We start from the raw sequence: 20,269 nt of genomic DNA, 5'->3' as shown, positions 1-20,269 counted from the left end.
CCCTGCCCGTACGGGCCAGTCTTGACAGACTCTAGGGTTGTGCGCCCATCTCACTCTAGAGGCCGGGGGCCAGCGCTGTCCGAAGACACTTCCGGGTCACGTGGCCAGCGTGACATCGCTGCTCTGGCGAGCCAGAGCCGCACACGGAAACGCCGTTTACCTTCCCGCTAGTAAGCGGTCCCTATTTATCTACTTGCACCCGAAAGTGCTTTCGAACTGCTAGGTTGGCAGGCGCTGGGACCGAACAACGGGAGCGCACCCCGCTGCGGGGATTCGAACCGCCGACCTTTTGATCTGCAAGCCCTAGGCGCTGAGGCTTTAACCCACAGCGCCACCCGCGTCCCTAGTCTTTATGTTAGAGGACCCTAATTACCACCACCCCTATTTTTTTGCCTTCTGGTCCTTTTTGTCTTTCCCTTTCTTTCCCTTTCTTGCTGTAATGTGAGTACAATTTTCAAAGCCATGATTTCACCAGCTTATTTCTTGTGTTCTAGGGCAAGACGGAAAATGCGCAGAAACCTGGCTTTGTCAAAGGGACAGTGTTCAAAGGAGTTGCATCGAGCCGCTTCTTGCCCAAAGGCACCCGGACAAAAGTTAACCTTGAGGAACAAGGCAGACAAAAGGTGTCCTTCAGCTTCAGCCTAACCAAGAAAACTTTGCAGAACAGATTTCTGACCGGCCTTGGGAATGAGAAGCAAAACGAGGCTCCGAGCTCCCTGGGCACACCTCTTCAAACTGACATTGCCTCTAAATTTAAACTGGATCTTGGGGATTATCCGGATGTCGTGGAGGAAATTTCACCCCCAAAGCCTAAGGTGGAATTGGGCAAGATCCACTTTAAGAAACACCTGCTGAATGTTACAACAAAGCCGCCCCCTGCTGCCGCCATGCCACTGCCACCAGCAACTGTCGGACCAGCAGAATTTGTGGAATTGCCACCATCACCGCCGCCACCCCCTCCTCCTCCTCCCCCACCTCCTCCGCCCCCTCCACAAACACTACCAGCGCCAAAACCAGTACTAAGCCCAGAAATTTTGCCACAACTTCCAGTACCAGTACAGACAGCAGCCGCACCTCTGTTGCCATCGCCTGTAGAAACTGTTGTCCGCATAGCAAAGGAGCCCTCCGTGAAAGCAGCTCAGGAAACTTTAGAACTGAACATTAAGCAAAATGCTGTGGTGGAAGGCTCCGAAGAACAGCTAGCTCAGGTCATTCCTGAAGAAGCAGAAGCAGTCCCAGCGAAAGGAGATTCCCATATTGGGAGGGAGGAGGAGGACGTTTCAAGTGCTTCAAAGGGTGCTTCCCAAAGTTCTAAGAAACAGAGTTCCAAGAGGAAGTTGTCCGATGGAGCATTGCCGGGTTCCGAATCTGATGAAGATTCCGTGAGGACCTCTTCAAGTCAGAGATCCCACGAGTTTAAAACATCGACAAGCTCAGAGAAGGAAAAAGATTCGCGAAAGAGCTCTACTTCCGTCAGAACTGAAGAGCAGGTGAAAAGTTTGTCACGGTCTAGATCTGAAAGGGATGAGAAATATTCTAGTTACTCCTCCAGATCTGAGAGAGACTCGAGGTATTCTTCCTCCCGTTCCAGATCTGAAAGAGAGAGGAGGCGAAGCAGATCCCGTTCTCGTTCTAGATCGGAGAGAGGTTCCAGAACCAGTTCTTCCTATTCCAGATCTGAACGGTCACATTACTATGACTCTGACCGGAGGTACCACAGGAGCTCACCATACAGGGAGAAGACACGGTATTCTCGTTCGTACGTGGATAGCAGGACAAGAGAGAGCTCTGATTCAGAAGAAGAGTATCGGAGGACATACTCCAGGTCTACGGACTCCAGGCGTACATCCTCTCATTCCTCGTCTTACAGAGACTCTAGGACCTCTTTTTCTTACTCAAAGTCAGAGCGGGATAGCAAGTTGGAATCCTCTCATACTGACTCAGAGAGAAAAGGAAAGCCTACAAAATCAGACAGGGACTCCAAAAGGACTTCAGAAAGTGACGTATCAAAAAAGTGCTCTCCGGTCAATGAGTTGCGTCATCGGGGGGGAACATCATCCCACTCTAAAGCAGAGAGCAGTGTAAGTTCTTCCCGACACAAGTCCTCCTCCTCAAAGACATCTACTCCAAAGTCTGATAAATTTAAAAGTTCTTTCTGTTGTACAGAATCTGAGGAAACCAGAGAGCAGTCTAATTGTATAGACTTGGAGGCCTCTTGTGTACAAAGCTGTGAAACGAAAACTGCTACTGCACAGAAGCCCGAAACAGAAAGGACTGTTTCTCCGTTAAATCAGTTGAATGATTCACCTATTTTCAAAAAGTTACATGAATCAAAAGAGATGTCTCCTATTTCTAAATCAAATGTACTTGCAGGAATTGATAGCCATGACAGTATTAAGGAAGAGGAGTTTGTAATCAAGGTAAAACAGGAACCGTTAAGAACTTGTTCTCCAGTAGAATTGAATATAAATGGATCCCCTGAAGGAAGGCCCAGTGATAGGGCATTGTTCCGTGCCCCCAAAATAGAAGAAATTGTAACATCTGATGATAGTTTAGACGGAACTGAGCCACCGCTTCAAGTCAATAGTCCAAATTTGAGTAAGTTACCGTCTAATGGGTTTCAGTGTGTGTATCAGTCTAAAGGACACGATCCGGATGATTCTCTTGTCCTCTTGAGTGACTCCAACAGTTTTCTTAAAGAAAAAACGGAAGAGTCGATTCCCTCTGAATATGATTGTGTACCTTCTTGTATTGTGAATGTAAATAATTCTAAAATACATGCAGATAAAGCGGATGATCTCGCAGATCCTTGTGATAAAACCAAAGATCCAGTCTCCTGCTATCTTTCAGATGATGCAGCTCTTTCTTTGTATTATTCAGAAGTTGAAATTGAAGCTGAGCCTTCCAATGCAACAGTTACTGCAGAACCTTTTGTGGATGTTCAGTCATCTGAAAGGTTTACGTACGCTGATGTCGAAGATCAAAATCCGTCAAAAATTGCTCATGAGGATGAAAAACGTGTTCGACGTTTCAGCTTATCAGAGTGCAGCCCAGTCAGAGATTCTTCTGCAGAAGAGTATATTGTGGAAGAGAAATTTGACAATCAGTGTATTGCGCAGCAACAACAGGCTTCCGAAAATGTCTTGTCCCACCCAGAGACAACTCTGGAGGAGGAAAAGAAGGAAGAACTCTTGGAGTGTCCTGAAGTAGCACTTGAATTGGATGTTTCGCATGTTGATTCCGTTGTAGAGAAAACAAAATCGCCTTTTAAAAATGAGCACTCTTATTATTTAGAGATGCCAACCGAAGACTCTGAGAAAGAGGAGCCAGGTGATGAGGAAGACTCTGTGGTCCTTGATGAAAGAACTGTAGTTGCTGACTTGAAGGCCCACGCTCCTGAAGTCCTGGTGGTAAATGAAAAAAGTGATGACTCCTTGGTAGGATCTGCATTTTCAGACGCTTTGTCCCCGTCTTGCGATGTTGTTGTGACGGTGGAAGAAACAGAAACTGCTGCCGAAGTGCCCAGATGTGACAGTAGAGGCAGTACCCCTGAGCTCACTTCCATCCACCACGAAGAGTATTCTGATACAGCTGAAAGCGTGAGTGAACAGGAGAGTGATGACAGTGACACCGAGGACTCTGATTCAGATGATAGCACTGTTCCAAGGAACCGCCTCCAGTCAGTTGTGGTCATTCCAAAGAATTCTACCATAACCATGGAGGAGAGCAGTTCATGTTCCTCTCGGAACAGCCAAAGTAACAGACGCTATGTGGATCACTGGGAAGATGGCAGGCCAGAGTCCAGCAGGCCATTCTGTGAAGAAATGCCGGATGATGTGGGATCTAATAATGGCCTGCAAAATGAAAGCAAGTATCTGCCTTCTAGAGGCGCAGAGGGGAGGCTAGCAATATCTACTGAGCTCAACAGAACAGAGAGCGGAGACCTCCGGCCTGGCATCCCCCATCCTCAGAGCGATGGCGTTGACAGTACGAGTCAGTCAGAGCAGACGACAGGTTTTATTCACAAGCCAAACCCAGAGGAAAGATCAATATTAACTGAGAGCATGTCTGTGGCTCGATCAATTCACGTATCGCAAGAAGGGGAGCTGCATTATCTTTCCAAGAACTTTGAAATGATTGACAATATGTCCAGGCTGCAGACCAGTATTTCCAAGCCTGACAGCAGGCAGGGGAAGTCTGGTTTTGGGGAGCCCATGGAAACTGGAAATTTCTCCAGAGAGGATGGCTTCCATTCGGCAGAAGACTTGAGCAGCTTGGGGTGGGATTTCTCCCAACCAGAGAAACCAAGCAGTACATACCAACAGCCTGATAGCAGCTACGGCATCTTCCCAGGTTACGTCTACCCCCCAGCTCCGGGAACATTTGTTGGGCCTCATAACTACTGGCATGACAATGGCTATTGGGATCCAAGGTTGACCAATAGACCCTCTGAGATGAACTACGAGCAAATGCAAGGGCAGGTTCCCGATTCGCTCACAGAAGACCATGAAGAGTATGAAGAAGTTGACCGCTGGGTTGACGAAAGCCACGCCTTCTTCCCCAACCAATCCGTGAAGTTCCAGTCACGTGACCCTAGAGAGAAGGGTTCGGTGCAGGCCCATGAGATAAGCAGCAACTCCACCAAAGAGCCAATGGCCCCAAGTGAGAGGAAAGAGCAGTCGAATAAGACTTTGGATAAGAATGACATGAAAGAGCGGGGACCATTGAAGAAAAGGAGGACAGATTTAGAGAGTGACTCGGAGAGCGATGCCGACTTCCGGGAAAGGAAGAAGGTCAAGACGGAGGGAGAGCGGTTGCCAGCGATACTTCAGGACTCTTCAATGGTTCGTCCGCTGTGTTTCATGGAGGACTTCAGGGACTCGCAGCGTTGGAAAGAGTTTGCCAAGCAGGGGAAAATGCCCTGTTACTTCGACCTCATTGAAGAAAATGTGTATTTGACGGAAAGGTAAGAGGCCTCTTACTTTTAAAAACGCCTTTTATGCTAATGTGGGAATAGCGTGCCATAAATGTAACGTGAACATTGTTTGCCCAGGGTAGTATAATACAGTCGAACCTCCGTTCCAGAGAGTTACGTAAACTTTGGGATGTGCACATGGCAAACCCAGAAGTATTTTACTGGGTTTCGCTGCATGCACAGAAGCGGTCCTCAGGTTGGGGAAACCTTGGGATCCTACCAGATCTCCGGAATGGATCCTGTCCGCAACCGGAGGTACCACTGTACTGCTGTAGTGTGCAGTAAGTATATTAGAATAGAGGGAAATGACGTTGCTGTTCATATCAGGCTGGTTTAGAGTCCCAGTTGGGGTTAGACAGAAGAGCCCCTTCCAAAATGGGTATTGGCGCTTTTCAGCACTCTCCTTATGTTGTATTTGGTAGTTTTATATTCAGTGTGCTGTTCAGTAGGAGTGAGTAATATTAACGCAAACAAATGTTAAGGCTACTGTAAAAATCTCAAGAGTTACAATTTTGGAAGCACCTGCTTAGTTTCTAAGCCTTTCGAAGGCATCCAGAAACATTTTAAAGTTTTGTTCCCACCAAAAAGAGTTGGAAACCTACTTGGTAGAATTAGCTCCCCAGTCCTGAAATTGTGAATTTCTTCAAGATGCAAAAAACTCATGCTATCGGCTGACGTGTCAATCCCACTGCAGTTTTGACTTGGGTCTGTGGCAAATCAGTGGGGATTCTCAAAACATCTGTATTACCGCAAGGCATTTTGAAGTACCATGTGTTAAAATTTAAAAGTTGGTATAATGTGTTCAGTTTTAAATTTTCTTTTCTTTTTTACTGCTAAACTTTAGAATTAAGGTTTATTTTTATTTTTTTTATAAAATATTTAGGTTTAACAAATACAAAGAAAAGAAAAACGAACAATAAAAGATTACAAAACTTCAGAGTAGATAAACATCAGAACACAAGAAAAAAAAACAAAACAAAAACAAGAACATTTAAAAAGCAAAAACATTTTTAAAAAAAGAAAAAAAGAAAAAAAATGCCAATATTTTCATATCCTTAATTTTCATTTGCTTATTTCCTTGACTTCCTCACACCTCCCTTTTTGTATTCTAGTACAATTACCATATTTTTCACTCTATAAGATGCACCAGACCACAAGATGCACCTAGTTTTTGGAGGAGGAAAACAAGAGAAAAAATATTCTGAATCTCAGAAGCCAGAACAGCAAGAGGGATCGCTGAGCAGTGAAAGCAGCAATCCCTCTTGCTGTTCTGGCTTCTGGGATAGCTGCGCAGCCTGCATTCGCTCCATAAGACGCACACACATTTCCCCTTACTTTTTAGGAGGGAAAAAGTGAGTCTTATAGAGCAAAAAATACGGTAATTGTTTCAGCAAATCCTTTCCCTTTTTCTCCAATTTAGTTCCATAATTAAAATTTTGTTTTCTGGAATGCTGCATAGGAAAAAGAATAAATCGCACCGTGACATCAAGCGGATGCTGTGTGAATGTCCCACACTTTCAAAAGATGAGCGAGCTCAAGGCGAGGTGGCTTGTGGAGAAGACTGTCTTAATCGTCTACTCATGATAGAATGGTAAGGGTCCTTTTGAAGGTTAGTCTGCTGCTCTCATCCCCCACCCACATCATGACACACAGCACAAGGAAAAGAGGTTTTGATGTAAAACGCAATAATCTTTCTGGTTGTCGAAAACAGCAGGCACCTCCGTTGTGAGTTCTTGTTGATCACAGTCAAGCGAATCTGCTTCTTGCAGTGTTGTAGAAGCGACTGCTTTGGAGGAAAAGTAAGACTGGTTTGGATTGCCTTGCTACTTGTAAAGCTTATATTCTTTGTAAGCAGCTTTGAGCATAATGAAAAGGTGTATTATAAAAGTTGAGATCATGTTTTTCTCTTTCCGAAAATCTGGGATAAATTCCAAATAGATATGTGGTGGGGGAGGCAACATACCTTAAAATGTAACCCTCTGTCAGTGTTGCTGTTGTTTAGTCGTTTAGTCGTGTCCGACTCTTCGTGACTCCCTGGACCAGAGCACACCAGGCACTCCTGTCTTCCACTGCCTCCTGCAGTTTAGTCAAACTCATGCTGGTAGCTTCGAGAACACTGTCCCACCATCTTCTCTCTCGTCCCCTTCTCCTTGTGCCCTCCATCTTTCCCAACATCAGGGTCTTTTCCAGGGAGTCTTCTCTTCTCATGAAGTGGCCAGAGTCTTGGAGCCTCAGCTTCAGGATCTGTCCTTCCAGTGAGCACTCAGGTTCTGATTTCCTTCAGAATGGATTGGTTTGATCTTCTTGCGGTCCATGGGACTCTCAAGAGTCTCCTCCGGCAACAGAATTCAAAAGCATCTATTATTCGGTGATCAGCCTTCTTTATGGTCCAGCTCTCACTTCCATACATCACTACTGGGAAAACCATAGCTTTAAGATGCTGCCTAGGTTTGTCATTGCTTTTCTCCCAAGAAGCAGGGGCCTTTTAATTTTGTGACTGCTGTCACCATCTGCAGTGATCATGGAGCCCAAGAAAGTAAAATCTCTATGCAAGTATACTGCTTCCCAGTGATACATTTTCCACATTTCAGATAAAAAGTGCCTATAGTAGTCTTCTGTCATCATTCAAACAGAAACACTCAAATTTATTCAGTACCAAGTTTCTGGTACTAGCGTACTGGAGTTTTTAAAAGTCAGGATGGAGGGAAATATCAGGGTTAAAAGTACATACAGCATGATAGTTGCATTCTTTTCCTTTTGTTGGAAGATTCTGTAATTCAGTTTAGTTCAACCGGCAAAGGGAAGCTGTTTCAAATGCCTCTTTAAAACTTGCTATTTGGGCAAAACCTCTCTGTCATCATCTCTTAGGTCTGACTAGGATGATAAACCCGTGTCTGGGCTTTATCACTTCAGACCACGGGTGGGAATGGGAATCCCCCATGGTGGAATACTCTGCCTTATAAACCAGCTCCACCTTCCTCCCCATCTGGTGTCTTCCAGATGTTTTGGACTATATAACTCTTAACTCCCATCAGACCTGACTATTAGTCATGCTGGATGCAGCTGATGGGCATTCCAGTACAGCATCATGTGGAGGTCATCAAGTTGGCGGAAAACTCATTAAATGTCAGGGAGCAGGTTTCTAAACCGCTTTCTCTTTGCGTGCAAATGTTCCATGTGCAGGGATTCCTTTATTTTTTTGTAACAGAGGAGAACTGTATTATTGTTGGGATACTGCCAGGGAGACTTGGTCCATCATGACTCCACGTCGTCTCCAGACGTCCATCGATCTTCCACAGACACGTAGTATCAGCAATTAGCGACAGGAGCTCCAGAAATAACTTCCCACATTCCAGAGCCGATGCGCGCTCTTATCAGCAGATAATGCACAGCGAAAAATGCACCCAGGAGAGCATGATTTACAAGTTTATTCAGCGTTGATCAGAACAAAGAAAACATGACTGCCTGCTTGAGAGTTCCGGCAGAGAGAGAGAAACGAAAGCAAAGACACAACAGAAACATCCTGTGAGACAGGAAATGCGCAGGCTGTGACACAAACATCCTGCTCCCTTTTAAGGTGGAACGGAAATATCCTAACAATTATTTACGCTTTCATCTGAGGTGAAGAACTTCAGGGAGTTCTCACCTGAGGGAGAACCATGCCCATAGTCTCCTAGGCATTTTGGTGTGAAGTTTCTGTCTGGATAGGAGAGGAGATATTACTAGAACAGTAGTTCTAGTAGACCTGGGACTCACCTTTTTCCCCAGTCTGGTTCATTTTTCCCAACAGTTCTGTCTTTACAGTGGTGCCTCGCAAGACGAAATGAATTCGTTCCGCAAGTTTTTTCGTTGTACGAGTTTTTTCGTCTTGCGAAGCACCACTGCATTTAAACACTGACAACGGCGGGGAGGGGCGGGGAGAAGCAGGACAACTGCCGCAGCCGGTACCTCGGACTCACCCGCGCGTTGTGGCCACCGTGCGACGCGGCTGCTGGAGGACGGCGGGGCTCAGGAGCGCGACTCCAGGGAGAGAGAGGCGCTGGCGGCAATGGCTCTCTGAGGGGAGCGCGCGAGGGGGGTGGGCAGCGGCGCGAGGCACTAACCGTCAGCCAGAAGGTGGGAGGGAGCCGGAAGAGCGGGGAAGCGAGCGTGCGTGCGTGCAGTGACCGTCGCCATGACACGAGAGGCAGGGCCGTTTCGTCTAGCGAAGCAAGCCCTTAGGAAAATCCGTCTTGCGAAGCACCTCAGAAAACGAAAAACCCTTTCGTCTAGCGAGTTTTTCGTCTTCCGAGGCATTCATCTTGCGGGGTACCACTGTATTTCCTTTCCTTTTTTTTCTTCCTCTTTGTCACTTCTCTCTATTTTTCACCTTTTCTCAAAAAAATTAACCTATCAGACAAGAAGACCCTTGTGTGACCCCCACCTTAGGTCCATGTGGGTCTTGACCAATGTACTAGATTTCCTTGGATCCTCATGGTTCTTTATAGCAAAACTTTTGGGCCTTCGTGTCATGTGATAGCTGTTAGATTTGAATGTGATAAATACTGGTATGTTATATGTGATGTTCATACATTGGCTCAACAGGCACATTAAGACTTCTAAAATAGTTTGCATGATGAATAGGTACAAATGTTAATGATTCTTTTTAAAATGCCGGAATGTTCGTTAATCTGAGAGTACGATTACATCATGGTAAAGGTAAAGCACCCCTGACCGTTAGGTCCAGTCGTGACCGGCTCTGGGGTTGTGGCGCTCATCTCGCTTTACTGGCCGAGGGAGCCGGCGTACAGCTTCCAGGTCATGTGGCCAGCATGACTAAGCCGCTTCTGGTGAACCAGAGCAGCACACGGAAACGCCATTTACCTTCCCTCCCGAGCGGTACCTATTTATCTACTTGCACTTTGACGTGCTTTCGAACTGCTAGGTGGGCAGGAGCAGGGACCGAGCAATGGGAGCTCACCCTGTTGCGGGGATTCGAACTGCCGACCTTCTGATCGGCAAGTCCTAGGCTCTGTGGTTTAACCCACAGCGCCACCCGTGTCCCTTACATCATGGTACTTAAGTTCAAAACCTGAGACTTGCAGGATTTGTTGTGCTTCTTTAGAGAAACGTGTGTGATTTACAGAGTGTCTGCTACAAGCGGGCCAGGGAATATCCACATGGTTACTAACGCATACATAATTTTTCCTTCTGCTTAGTTCCTCAAGGTGCCCCAATGGGGACTACTGCTCCAACCGGCGGTTTCAGAGGAAGCAGCATGCAGATGTTGAAGTCATTCTGACAGAGAAGAAAGGCTGGGGCTTGAGAGCAGCAAAAGACCTACCCTCGTAAGACTTCCCTCGTTTTAAAGGATCTCCATCTTAGCAGTTTTCCCCTCTTGGGCACAGCAGCAGGGAAGGTTTCGTTCTGGGCAGCAGAGGGATTTTGCAGAGGAAGGCTGTTCCCACTCTCTTGCCTTTGGATTAGCTATAAGCATCATATGGGGGGTCAGCACTTTTCCATGTACCAGTGAATGAAGACACTGTTAGGATGTGCTCTGCAGAAGGACCTGTTGGATGTCGAGGTCCATAGTGTATGTATGTGTGCGCGCACACACTCCTTTTGGGAAGGAGAAGGCTGGTCATAGGCCAAAGGCCAGCAGGATCAAACCGAACACCTTCAAACTCCTCCCCAGGGGAAGGCAGGGCAGTAATAATGATGATGATGATAACAACAACAACAACAAAAACTTATTTATAACCTGCCCTCCCTGGCCAGAGCCGGGCTCAGGGTGGCTAACACCAGTAAAATTACAATAAAAATATTACTGGGGGGGGGGGGTAATTTAAAATACAGGTTAAAAATACAATTTAAAATGCAGCCTCATTTTAATAATAGCCCATAGATCAAAACCATCAGGGGAGGGAACCATAAGGGTCAGACTGAGTTCAAACCAAAGGCCAGGCAGAATAGCTCTGCCTTGCAGGCCCTGCGGAAAGATGTCAAGTCCCGCAGGGCCCTGGTCTCTTGTGACAGAGCGTTCCACCAAGTCGGGGCCAGTACTGAAAAGGCCCTGGCCCTCGTTGAGCCCAGTCTAACCACCTTGCGACTTGGGACCTCCAAAGTGTTGTCATTTGTGGACCTTAAGGTCCTCTGCGGGGCATACCAGGAGAGGCGGTTCCATAGCTACGAGGGTCCTAGGCTGCATAGAGGAGAAACAGGGTGATGCCACGTTCCAGGGGTGTTACACTCTGTGTTGTATTCAGTCCAAATTAGGCTGGTGTGGGTAGAGCCTAGAGCTCATTAACAGGACTCAGAAGCTGCAGGTGAGAGCCATGATGTATACTTCTTGCAAATGCTATCTTTTTATTGAACACATGGAAACTGTTTTACATCCAAACAGGCTGTTGGTCCATCTAAGCCAGTACTGTTTATTCTGACTAATAAGTTAAGTGAACCCCTGTTTTAAAATTAACACATAACTATGTCCAGCATTGTTCAAACTCCCTGGCTTTGGTTCAATCATGATTCAATCATGAGATCAGGGCCCTGCAGGATCTGATTTCTTTCCGCAGGGCCTGTAAGACAGAGTTGTTCCGCCTGGCCTTTGGCTTGGAGCCAATTTGATTCCCTCCCTCCCTCTCTTTCTTTTTTCTTTTCCTTCTCCTGCGATGAGGCTACATTTTAATATTTTAATGTTCCATTATTTTAATGTTGTATTTTATTTTTGTTTTTAAGTTGTAATCATTCATCTTGTTTTTATTATTGCTTCTAAGCCGCTCTGAGCCCGGCCTTGGCTGGGGAGGGCAGGGTATAAATAACAAATTATTATTATTATTATTATTATTATTATTATTATTATTATTATTTATTATTCTCTTTCTAATTAGTGTCTAGTCATTTATCAACAGTATTTATATACTGTTTTTCAGATCTAATCTCCAAAGTGCGTAATAAAAAGAAATAATACAATTACAGAATACAAGGCAAAATTTGACACCCCCCCCCCCCCAGTGAAGCATGCCTGGTTGATGGCAGATCATTGGAAAACAACCTCAAATGCTTAGCAAATGAGAGAGTTTCTTGGCCACTTTCTGAAAGTTCACATTGTTGAAGTAAGCACCAGGAAGTCCCCGCTCCTAGTGGGTAACAATCTAGCACCACTAAGAGGTGGAGCTCTGAGCAGGACCTTTCTAGCAAATCACAGAGCTCAGGAGGTTAGTTTCCTATTGGGAGGAAGGCAGTCCCTAAGAGATTCCAGACTCAGATTGTTTAAGGTATTATAGGTCCAAGCCAGGTTGCTGCTATGTCTTAGGCTTTTTTTCTTTCTTTCTTGGGCCTACTTAGCAACACTTTTGTACTGGAATACTGTGGCGAAGTTCTCGATCACAAAGAGTTCAAAACCCGAGTGAAGGAGTATGCCCGAAGCAAGAATATCCATTATTACTTCATGGCATTGAAAAACGATGAGGTGAGTTACAAATCGTTTTCAGTGTTTAGGCTGTGCATTGTCCGAATACTTTAAGAGTTCACTGTGTATGCGTGAACCCATTGTTCGTTTTTCTCTCTCTCCTACTGCTGTACAGTGATACCTCGCAAGACGAATGCCTCGCAAGACGAGGAACTCGCAAGACGAAAGAGTTTTTAGTTTTTTGAGTTGCTTCGCAAGACGAATTTCCCTATGGGCTTGCTTCGCAAGACGAAAACGTCTTGCGCCTTTTTCTTAAAACCGTCAATGCATTCCTATGGGAAACCGTCAATGCATTTCCTATGGGAAACCGTGCTTCGCAAGACGAAAAATTCACAAGATGAAAAAACTCGCAGAACGAATTAATTTCGTCTTGCGAGGCACCACTGTACTTTGTGCACTGTAAAGAAAGTCCCACAACTTCTACAGAGGGTCTTGTGATCCTTTCAAGTTGCAGGCTACTGCTGATACGAGTAAATTCTAACATAAGTTGAATTAGTTCTTTATAAGGATGCCGTCATTTCCTCCATCAGCGTGGCCTAACAACACTTGAAGCAGACAGAATTCCAGTTGAAACCCTGTAGAAAGTCTTTGAATATGGGTCAGGCTCCATTTTTTTAATGAAGAGATACAAACAAATGTTTTCCTTTTCAGATAATAGATGCCACCCAGAAAGGAAACTGCTCTCGTTTTATGAACCACAGCTGCGAGCCAAACTGTGAGACGCAGAAAGTGAGTCGCAGGAAGAAACTTGATGCAGTTTTTATACTTGATTTTGGCCTAAATGAGGGTTTATGTTACAGCTCCTTTACATGGAAGTGACCATAAGGCATATGGGTAGCCAGCACAGTGAGCGACACGTTTTAAAAGGCTTTTGCCCCTCTTCACTTGCTGGACTTTGATGTGCGGGGTAAGAGCATTTTAAAATGCATGCTCATCTTGTGAAATGTCAGCAGAGATAAACACTTTTGGCAGTGTTCTTGTGCGGGGAGCGTCACCTCTATGATTTCATATAAATCTATATAATTTTATAATTTATAAATTAGAACTTCAGATAACATAAAACCAAACAGAGCAACATGAATCGTGTTAACCAGTTACCATAAAGCAATTTTATACACAAAAAACAAACCTTTGAAAACAATTCAAAATCCGTGTGTGATACCGCAGGGAAAACATACAACTAGCAACAAGTCATGTAGCTTCACTTCATCTAAAAGCCTGAGTAAAAAAGATGCATCTTTAAAACTGGTGCCAGAAATAAAGTTGTTCAAACTGTGTGTCAATAGTAGTATCTTGAATTCAGCTCTGAAATGTATAAGCAACCAATACAAGTTACTCTGGAGTGGTGTTATGTGGTCTCAACTAGCTGTGCCACTCAACAACCTGACAGTCACTTTCAGGACTAGTGGCATTTTTTAGACAGTCTTCAGGGTAGCCCCACTTAGAATGCATTACAGTATTCAATTCTAAAGCTTAGATATGGCATTCACATGCGCTGTATTCCTGATATTATTTTGCTTTTGATGATTTTAAACATGTTTGCAAATATTAAACATTGGCAATAGAATTTTATAAAAATAACTAGGTCAGTTAAGGCACGCTGATAAATTTCCAAAGTTGAGCCCTGGCAATCAACAAATTGTCCATGTCTTGCCATTTCCATATAGATTTTAACACGGTTCCTATCCCCCCCCCCTTAATTTTTCAGGTATGTGCATTTTGCATGTGCCATTGGCTGAACTGCTGTGAGGTCACTGCATTCACAAACATTTTTATTGCCCAGGGCAGGAAGCTGTCAGCATTCTGATGTTTGCAAACAACAGCGCCTTTGTACACAGGCTTGGGAGAGTAGGGGGAGCTGGAATTCTGTGTAAGAAGTATTCCAAGGGACAAGTTGCCCAAAGGCTCAGTGGCTGAGTCAGCCGGGGTGGAGGAGATCCTAAGTGCGGAAAGGCTTTGATGAGAAACGTTGCCTAGGAGCAGATTAATGCTGTGACACAGGCAGGCAAAAGATCTTTGAAAGATGGGCCCAGTGGGGGCCAGGAAAGAGCAAAGAGGCAGTTGTGCACATGTGTAGAATTTATTATTTCAAAGCACACAGAGTTGAAGTAGCAAGCAGTATAAGAATACTGAAATTGGCTCTGGGGGTCACGTGGCCTGCCAGGTGCGTAAAAGACAACATCACCTGGCCAGAGGCATGTCTGAGTCCAATTCAGGCGCTTGTCTTCTTGGCATATAAACAAATATCCTGAGGGCGAATGGAGGGGGGTTACACCACCAAGCTCTGCCTCCTCTGGCCCGTCGTAGACCAGTATAAAGTAAGCAGCACATAAGCGGCACACAAAACACTACCAGACCATTCTACGTACCAAATCTTATATTAATAATCACAAAATTGAGAGAGCTATATGGAGTTGAATGTATGTAAACACACCAAGATCCTGAGGGAGAATTTCCTGAAGATAGAAATTAAATATTGTAACTTAATCTAAGAAGAAATGTAACATATGGACGTAAATGTTTATAACTATATCAAAACTGTGAGAGAGATTTTACTGAAGAAGCCCAAGACTTCATGGGCGAAACAGGTGACAAATGCCGGCACCCTGGCTAACTCTTGTGCGTAACATCACCGACACTTCGTTTGATCAAACTTACCTCTGTTGATATCTACAGGAGCCTGGCTAAAGGAACCTTTAAAGACTGAATCTTCCTTTTGGACACAATTTGAATGAGTTTTCTGTTTGTGGCTTCTGTAGTAGATCTTGTACATAGCTCTCTCAATTTTTGGATTATTAATATAAGATTTAGTACGTAGAATGGTTTGGTAGTGTTTTGTGTGCCGCTTATGTGCTGCTTACTTTATACTGGGGTACTACGGGAATTGGGACGCGGGTGGCGCTGTGGGTTAAACCACAGAGCCTAGGACTTGCCGATCAGAAGGTCGGCGGTTCGAATCCCTGCGACGGGGTGAGCTCCCATTGCTCAGTCCCTGCTCCTGCCAACCTAGCAGTTCGAAAGCACGTCAAAGTGCAAGTAGATCAATAGGTACCGCTCCGGCAGGAAGGTAAACAGCGTTTCCGTGCGCTGTTCTGGTTCACCAGAAGTGGCTTAGTCCTGCTGGCCACATGATCCGGAAGCTGTATGCCGGCTCCCTCGGCCAATAAAGCAAGATGAGCGCCGCAACCCCAGAGTTGGCCACGACTGGACCTGATGGTCAGGGGTCCCTTTACCTTACTACGAGAATTGGCAGCATAGGTTCATATCCTCTGGCCCATCAGCTTTATTGTGTCAAGCCTCCGTGAGTTTACAGGTGTCTGCGTGGAACATAGAGACCTTTCTACTTACAGAGGATCCCCACACAATTTAGGAACCCCCCCCCCCCCCAGTTTTAGATGATGAGACAAAGCACAGCATTCCCGTTTAAAAGCTGTGTGAGTGCTTTTTAATACCGAAAGGAACTAAGGCCGTTTCTTAACACCATCCATTTCTGAAGGGGGACAAAACGAGCTTGCGTCAGCATACCTAATGTAAGCGGAGTGCTGTGAACTCCCAAGCATTGCAGTTAAAATGAAGTTGGGTGTGAAGTACCGTATTTTTTGCTCTATAAGACTCACTTTTTCCCTCCTAAAAAGTAAGGGGAAATGTGTGTGTGTCTTATGGAATGAATGCAGGCTGCGCAGCTATCCCAGAAGCCAGAACAGCAAGAGGGATTGCTGCTTTCACTGCGCAGCGATCCCTCTTGCTGTTCTGGCTTCTGAGATTCAGAACATTTTTTTTCTTGTTTTCCTCCTCCAAAAACTAGGTGCGTCTTGTGGTCTGGTGCGTCTTATAGAGCGAAAAATACGGTATGCTTTCAAATGGATTCTCTCGGCATAGAGATTTGTGCGTCTGCTGAGTTCTCCGGAGATAGAGCCTTTTCTAGAATAGATGCCCTTTAAAAAACACAGCAAGAGCCCACAGTCCATGGATATACATATTGTTCTAATCATCTTTATTCTCTCCCCCCCCCCCCCCCCCCACTTTAGTGGACAGTGAACGGACAGCTGCGGGTTGGCTTTTTCACCACAAAACTTGTTCCGTCAGGCTCAGAGCTAACCTTTGACTACCAGTTCCAGAGATATGGGTAGGTCTTGACCTAACTAGCTTGCTTTGTTGTTTGTAAATGACTATCCTTGAACAGAAGCCAATAAAGTGATCTTGCGCACAATCAAACGTAGATCGTATTTTCTGAACTACGGAGGTCAGGTGCTCATTAGCTGATTCATCTGTGTTTGCCCTGCTCTTGTTCTCACTTGGTTTGGAAGAGATAATGTGTGGGTGGTTTTTTTCATTATTATTTTCCGCCTGGCTACAGAGTACAGTGGTGCCTCGCAAGACGAAATTAATCCGTTCCGCAAGTCTCTTCGTCTTGCGGTTTTTTCGTCTTGCGAAGCACAGCTATTAGCGGCTTTAAGGAAAAGGAAAAGAACTCGCAAGCCCACAGGGAAATTTGTCTTGCGGAACGACTCAAAAAACGGGAAACCCTTTCGTCTAGCGAGTTTTTCGTCTTGCGAGGCATTCATCTTGCGGGGTACCACTGTATTCAAGGTGGATGACGAGAATGAAGTTAAAAACAACAGTGCATTTTCTAAAAGAGTGCATATCCCTAATCGTAACCTAATTGTGTTGTTGTACCACAGTAGAATAGTCTCTCCTAGTAGATGCTCCCCAAAAGAGAATCAGTTACTTTTCTCTAAAAGAAAAATAAAAAATCAGAGCAGAGGAATTTTCTAACTGATTTTGATGGGAGAGGGGGAAACAAAGTTGTTTGAACAATACATAAGTTGTTTGTCATTTATGTGTTGAATTTTTAACTTTTATTTGTTATTGTAAGCTGCCCTGAGAACATTTTGTTATTGCTGGGATGGGCAAGCTGTAACGAAAGTACTCTCTTCATGTGTGAGCTATCATAGGCTCAGTTTTCAAGTTCGTTAAAATCTGCTTACCCTTGAACCCTGTTTTACTGGAATAATTTTGTGCCGTAATTTTGTAAATCCTTTAAAACCTGAGTGGTGCTTGTTGGAGACGTCAGATTTGGCAGTATGCTTGGAATATGTTTTTTTGGTTGTCCTGTTGCATAAATGACTAGCATGCTGTAGAGACTGAGCCACGCATGAGATCAGCAAAGGAAAATTAACAATTAAGAAAAATAGGTGATGGTATGAAAGGAAATAGTGGTGGGAATTCAACTCAAGGTCAGGTTTTGAACTTCTGGCAATGCCAGTGACAATAATTATCCATTCTTCTGTGGCATGTGTGTGGGCACCCTGTGGTTATTTCAGTAGAATTCATGGGCTGGATTTGATAGCGTTGTGCTTAGCTTTTATTTTATTTTTTAAAGAATTTATCATAGTACAACCCCATCTAGAGCAGGTAATAGAACTACCGTATTTTTCGCCCTATAGGACGCACTTTTCCCCCTCCAAAAATGAAGGGGAAATGTGTGTGCGTCCAATGGGTTGAATGCAGGCTTTCGCTGAAGCCTGGAGAGCGAGGGGGGTCAGTGCGCACCGACCCCTCTCGCTCTCTAGGCTTCAGGAAGCTATCCGCTAGCCGTGGGAGACCCAGCTCTCCCACGGCTAGCGGAGACCTTGCCGGCACCCAGAAGCTTGGGGCGCGCTGAGCTCTGCACGCCACAAGCTTCAGGATTGGCGCAGCGCACCTGGGGGGGGGAGAATTTTTTTCCCCTTTATTTCCCCCCCCAAAAAACTAGGTGCGTCCTGAGGGCCGGTGCGTCCTATGGGGCGAAAAATACGGTATCTTCCATACCAGGAATACCCACACAGCCTCCTCCTTGGCAGGATTCAGCTTCAGTTTATTGGTCTGGCCTCACCTTGATTCAGATGTTACAGGGAAAAACAGGGTGTTGGTGACACCTTGCTCCTAATCCCCTCATGGCCACACTCAGGAGCTTTATGTAGATATTAAACCAGATGGTGGACTCAGTGGCATCCACGTTACACTTTCCAGGGGCTAACAGGCAGTCACTTCCTGAAACCAAACCCTTAGATGGGAGCAGAACCACTGCAGCTCCAGGAAGAGCCCATTGATCATTCCTGGCCATTGGCCAATGATCGCAAGAGCTGATGGGAGTTGTAGTTCAGCAACAACTTGAAGACCCATAATTTCCTACCTCTGGTTAACGGTATCAAAAGCCGCTCAGAGAGCTTTTATCTTTAATTAGGTGGCTCTGTGGTCTAAACCACTGAGCCTCTTGGGCTTGCCGATCAGAAGGTTGGCGGTTCGAATCCCCACGACAGGGTGAGCTCCCGTTGTTTGGTCCCAGCTCCTGCCAACCTAGCAGTTCGAAAGCACACAGTGCAAGTAGATAAATATGTACCGCTCCAGCGGGAAGTTAAACGGAATTTCTGTGCGCTGCTCTGGCTTCGCCAGAAGCGGCTTAGTCATGCTGGCCACATGACCTGGAAAAACTGTCTGTGGACAAACTCCGGCTCCCTTGGCCTGTAAAGCAAGATGAGCGTCGCAACCCCAGAGTCATTCGCGACTGGACTTAACAGTCAGGGATCCCTTTACCCTTTACCTTAAGACCTGAATAGGAAAGATGAACATTGTAAGAAAAAGCAGTTGAGCATTTGTACAACTGATTTCGTCACTCTCTTTTCTAAGAAGCTGATCAAAGCCCAAGATGCTTCCAGGAGCACTATAAAGCCTTTCTATATACTTTTGGGTTTGAGCTGGGAATGGATGCTCTGGTTTTTAACAAATGTTGGCTTTTGCCTTCAAGGAGGCCATGGGATAGGACAACCAAATGAGCTGAACTCTAGAACGGTGGAATTTTCAAGCGATTCATTTTCGTACTATGTGTTTCTTTCCAAAACAGCAAAGAGGCACAGAAGTGTTTCTGTGGCTCTGCCAACTGCCGGGGTTACCTTGGGGGAGAAAACCGGGTCAGCATCAGAGCTGCAGGAGGCAAAATGAAGAAGGAGCGGTCTCGCAAAAAGGATTCGGTGAGTGTTGGAGGGGTTGGGAAGGAGAAGCTTTGTTTTTGTTTTCTTCAGCAGTGGGACTTACATGTGTACCACTGGGGTTGAGAGGTTTTGAAAACCAGCAGCCGATTTTCATATTCCTTCCTGTGACTTCTTCAAAAAGCAGAACCGGGTGCATGATCCTCTGCTGGGTTCAGACAGTCCGATGCTCCAAACCTACAAAACCACGTAGCAGTTACTGTCATTCAAAGTGACATGGGCCCACAAAAGCACCATAGCATCCTGCACAAAGCAGGTGGGACAGATCTGTCCAGTAGCGTTGGCCATTAGCTACGATCCCTTTACTGGGGTGTGGCTTTGCAGTCTGGTTTTGGCTCCACCATCTCTGGACTTGCCAGCACTCTCCCCAGTTACCTAATTTTCAGTAAAGTTGCCCCCCCCCCATGGCCAGTGCCACTTCACATCAGGAACAGCTGGCTCTTTGCATCATACGGGAGCTTCCCATGCCAAAGCTACACCTCCATTGCAGACGTGGAAAACAGCCCCACACGATTCAGGCCCCTTGTGTGATGTGGAACATTTAGACTATGGCTGCAGCAGGAGAGTGTCAGGCATGCTCGAAATGTAATGTGCAAATTCAGGGAACCAGGCAGAGGGCCTTCTCGGTAGTGGCGCCCGCCCTGTGGAACGCCCTCCCACCAGATGTCAAAGCGATAAATAACTACCTGACATTTAGAAGACATCTTAAGGCAGCCCTGTTCAGGGAAGTTTTTAATCTGTGATATTTTACTGTATTTTTGTTTCTATGGAAGCCGCCCAGAGTGGCTGGGGAGGCCCAGCCAGATGGGCGGGGTA

The 20,269-nt window shown here is 45.5% G+C and overlaps 1 protein-coding gene across 4 annotated transcripts in view; it reads left to right on the top strand.

The window, feature by feature from the left end:
- The window catches only part of SETD2 (SET domain containing 2, histone lysine methyltransferase), a 92,019-nt gene that overhangs the window by 27,243 nt on the left and 44,507 nt on the right, over nt 1–20,269 (top strand). For all 4 annotated transcript variants that reach the window (XR_014503647.1, XR_014503648.1, XM_083405883.1 and 1 more), the window contains exons 4-10: nt 495–4,966; nt 6,435–6,566; nt 10,174–10,302; nt 12,302–12,425; nt 13,077–13,154; nt 16,454–16,551; nt 19,309–19,435. Coding sequence is in view for 2 of the 4 variants with exons in the window: in XM_083405883.1 (XP_083262009.1) it covers nt 495–4,966; nt 6,435–6,566; nt 10,174–10,302; nt 12,302–12,425; nt 13,077–13,154; nt 16,454–16,551; nt 19,309–19,435 (5,160 nt within the window). In the remaining 2 variants the exon portion in view is untranslated. The remainder of the gene's footprint in view (nt 1–494; nt 4,967–6,434; nt 6,567–10,173; nt 10,303–12,301; nt 12,426–13,076; nt 13,155–16,453; nt 16,552–19,308; nt 19,436–20,269) is intronic.

The sequence above is a fragment of the Podarcis tiliguerta genome, assembly GCF_965153285.1.
Source record: "Podarcis tiliguerta genome assembly, chromosome: 12".
Taxonomy (NCBI): Eukaryota; Metazoa; Chordata; class Lepidosauria; order Squamata; family Lacertidae; genus Podarcis; species Podarcis tiliguerta.
This window is presented reverse-complemented; position numbering and strand designations above follow the sequence as displayed.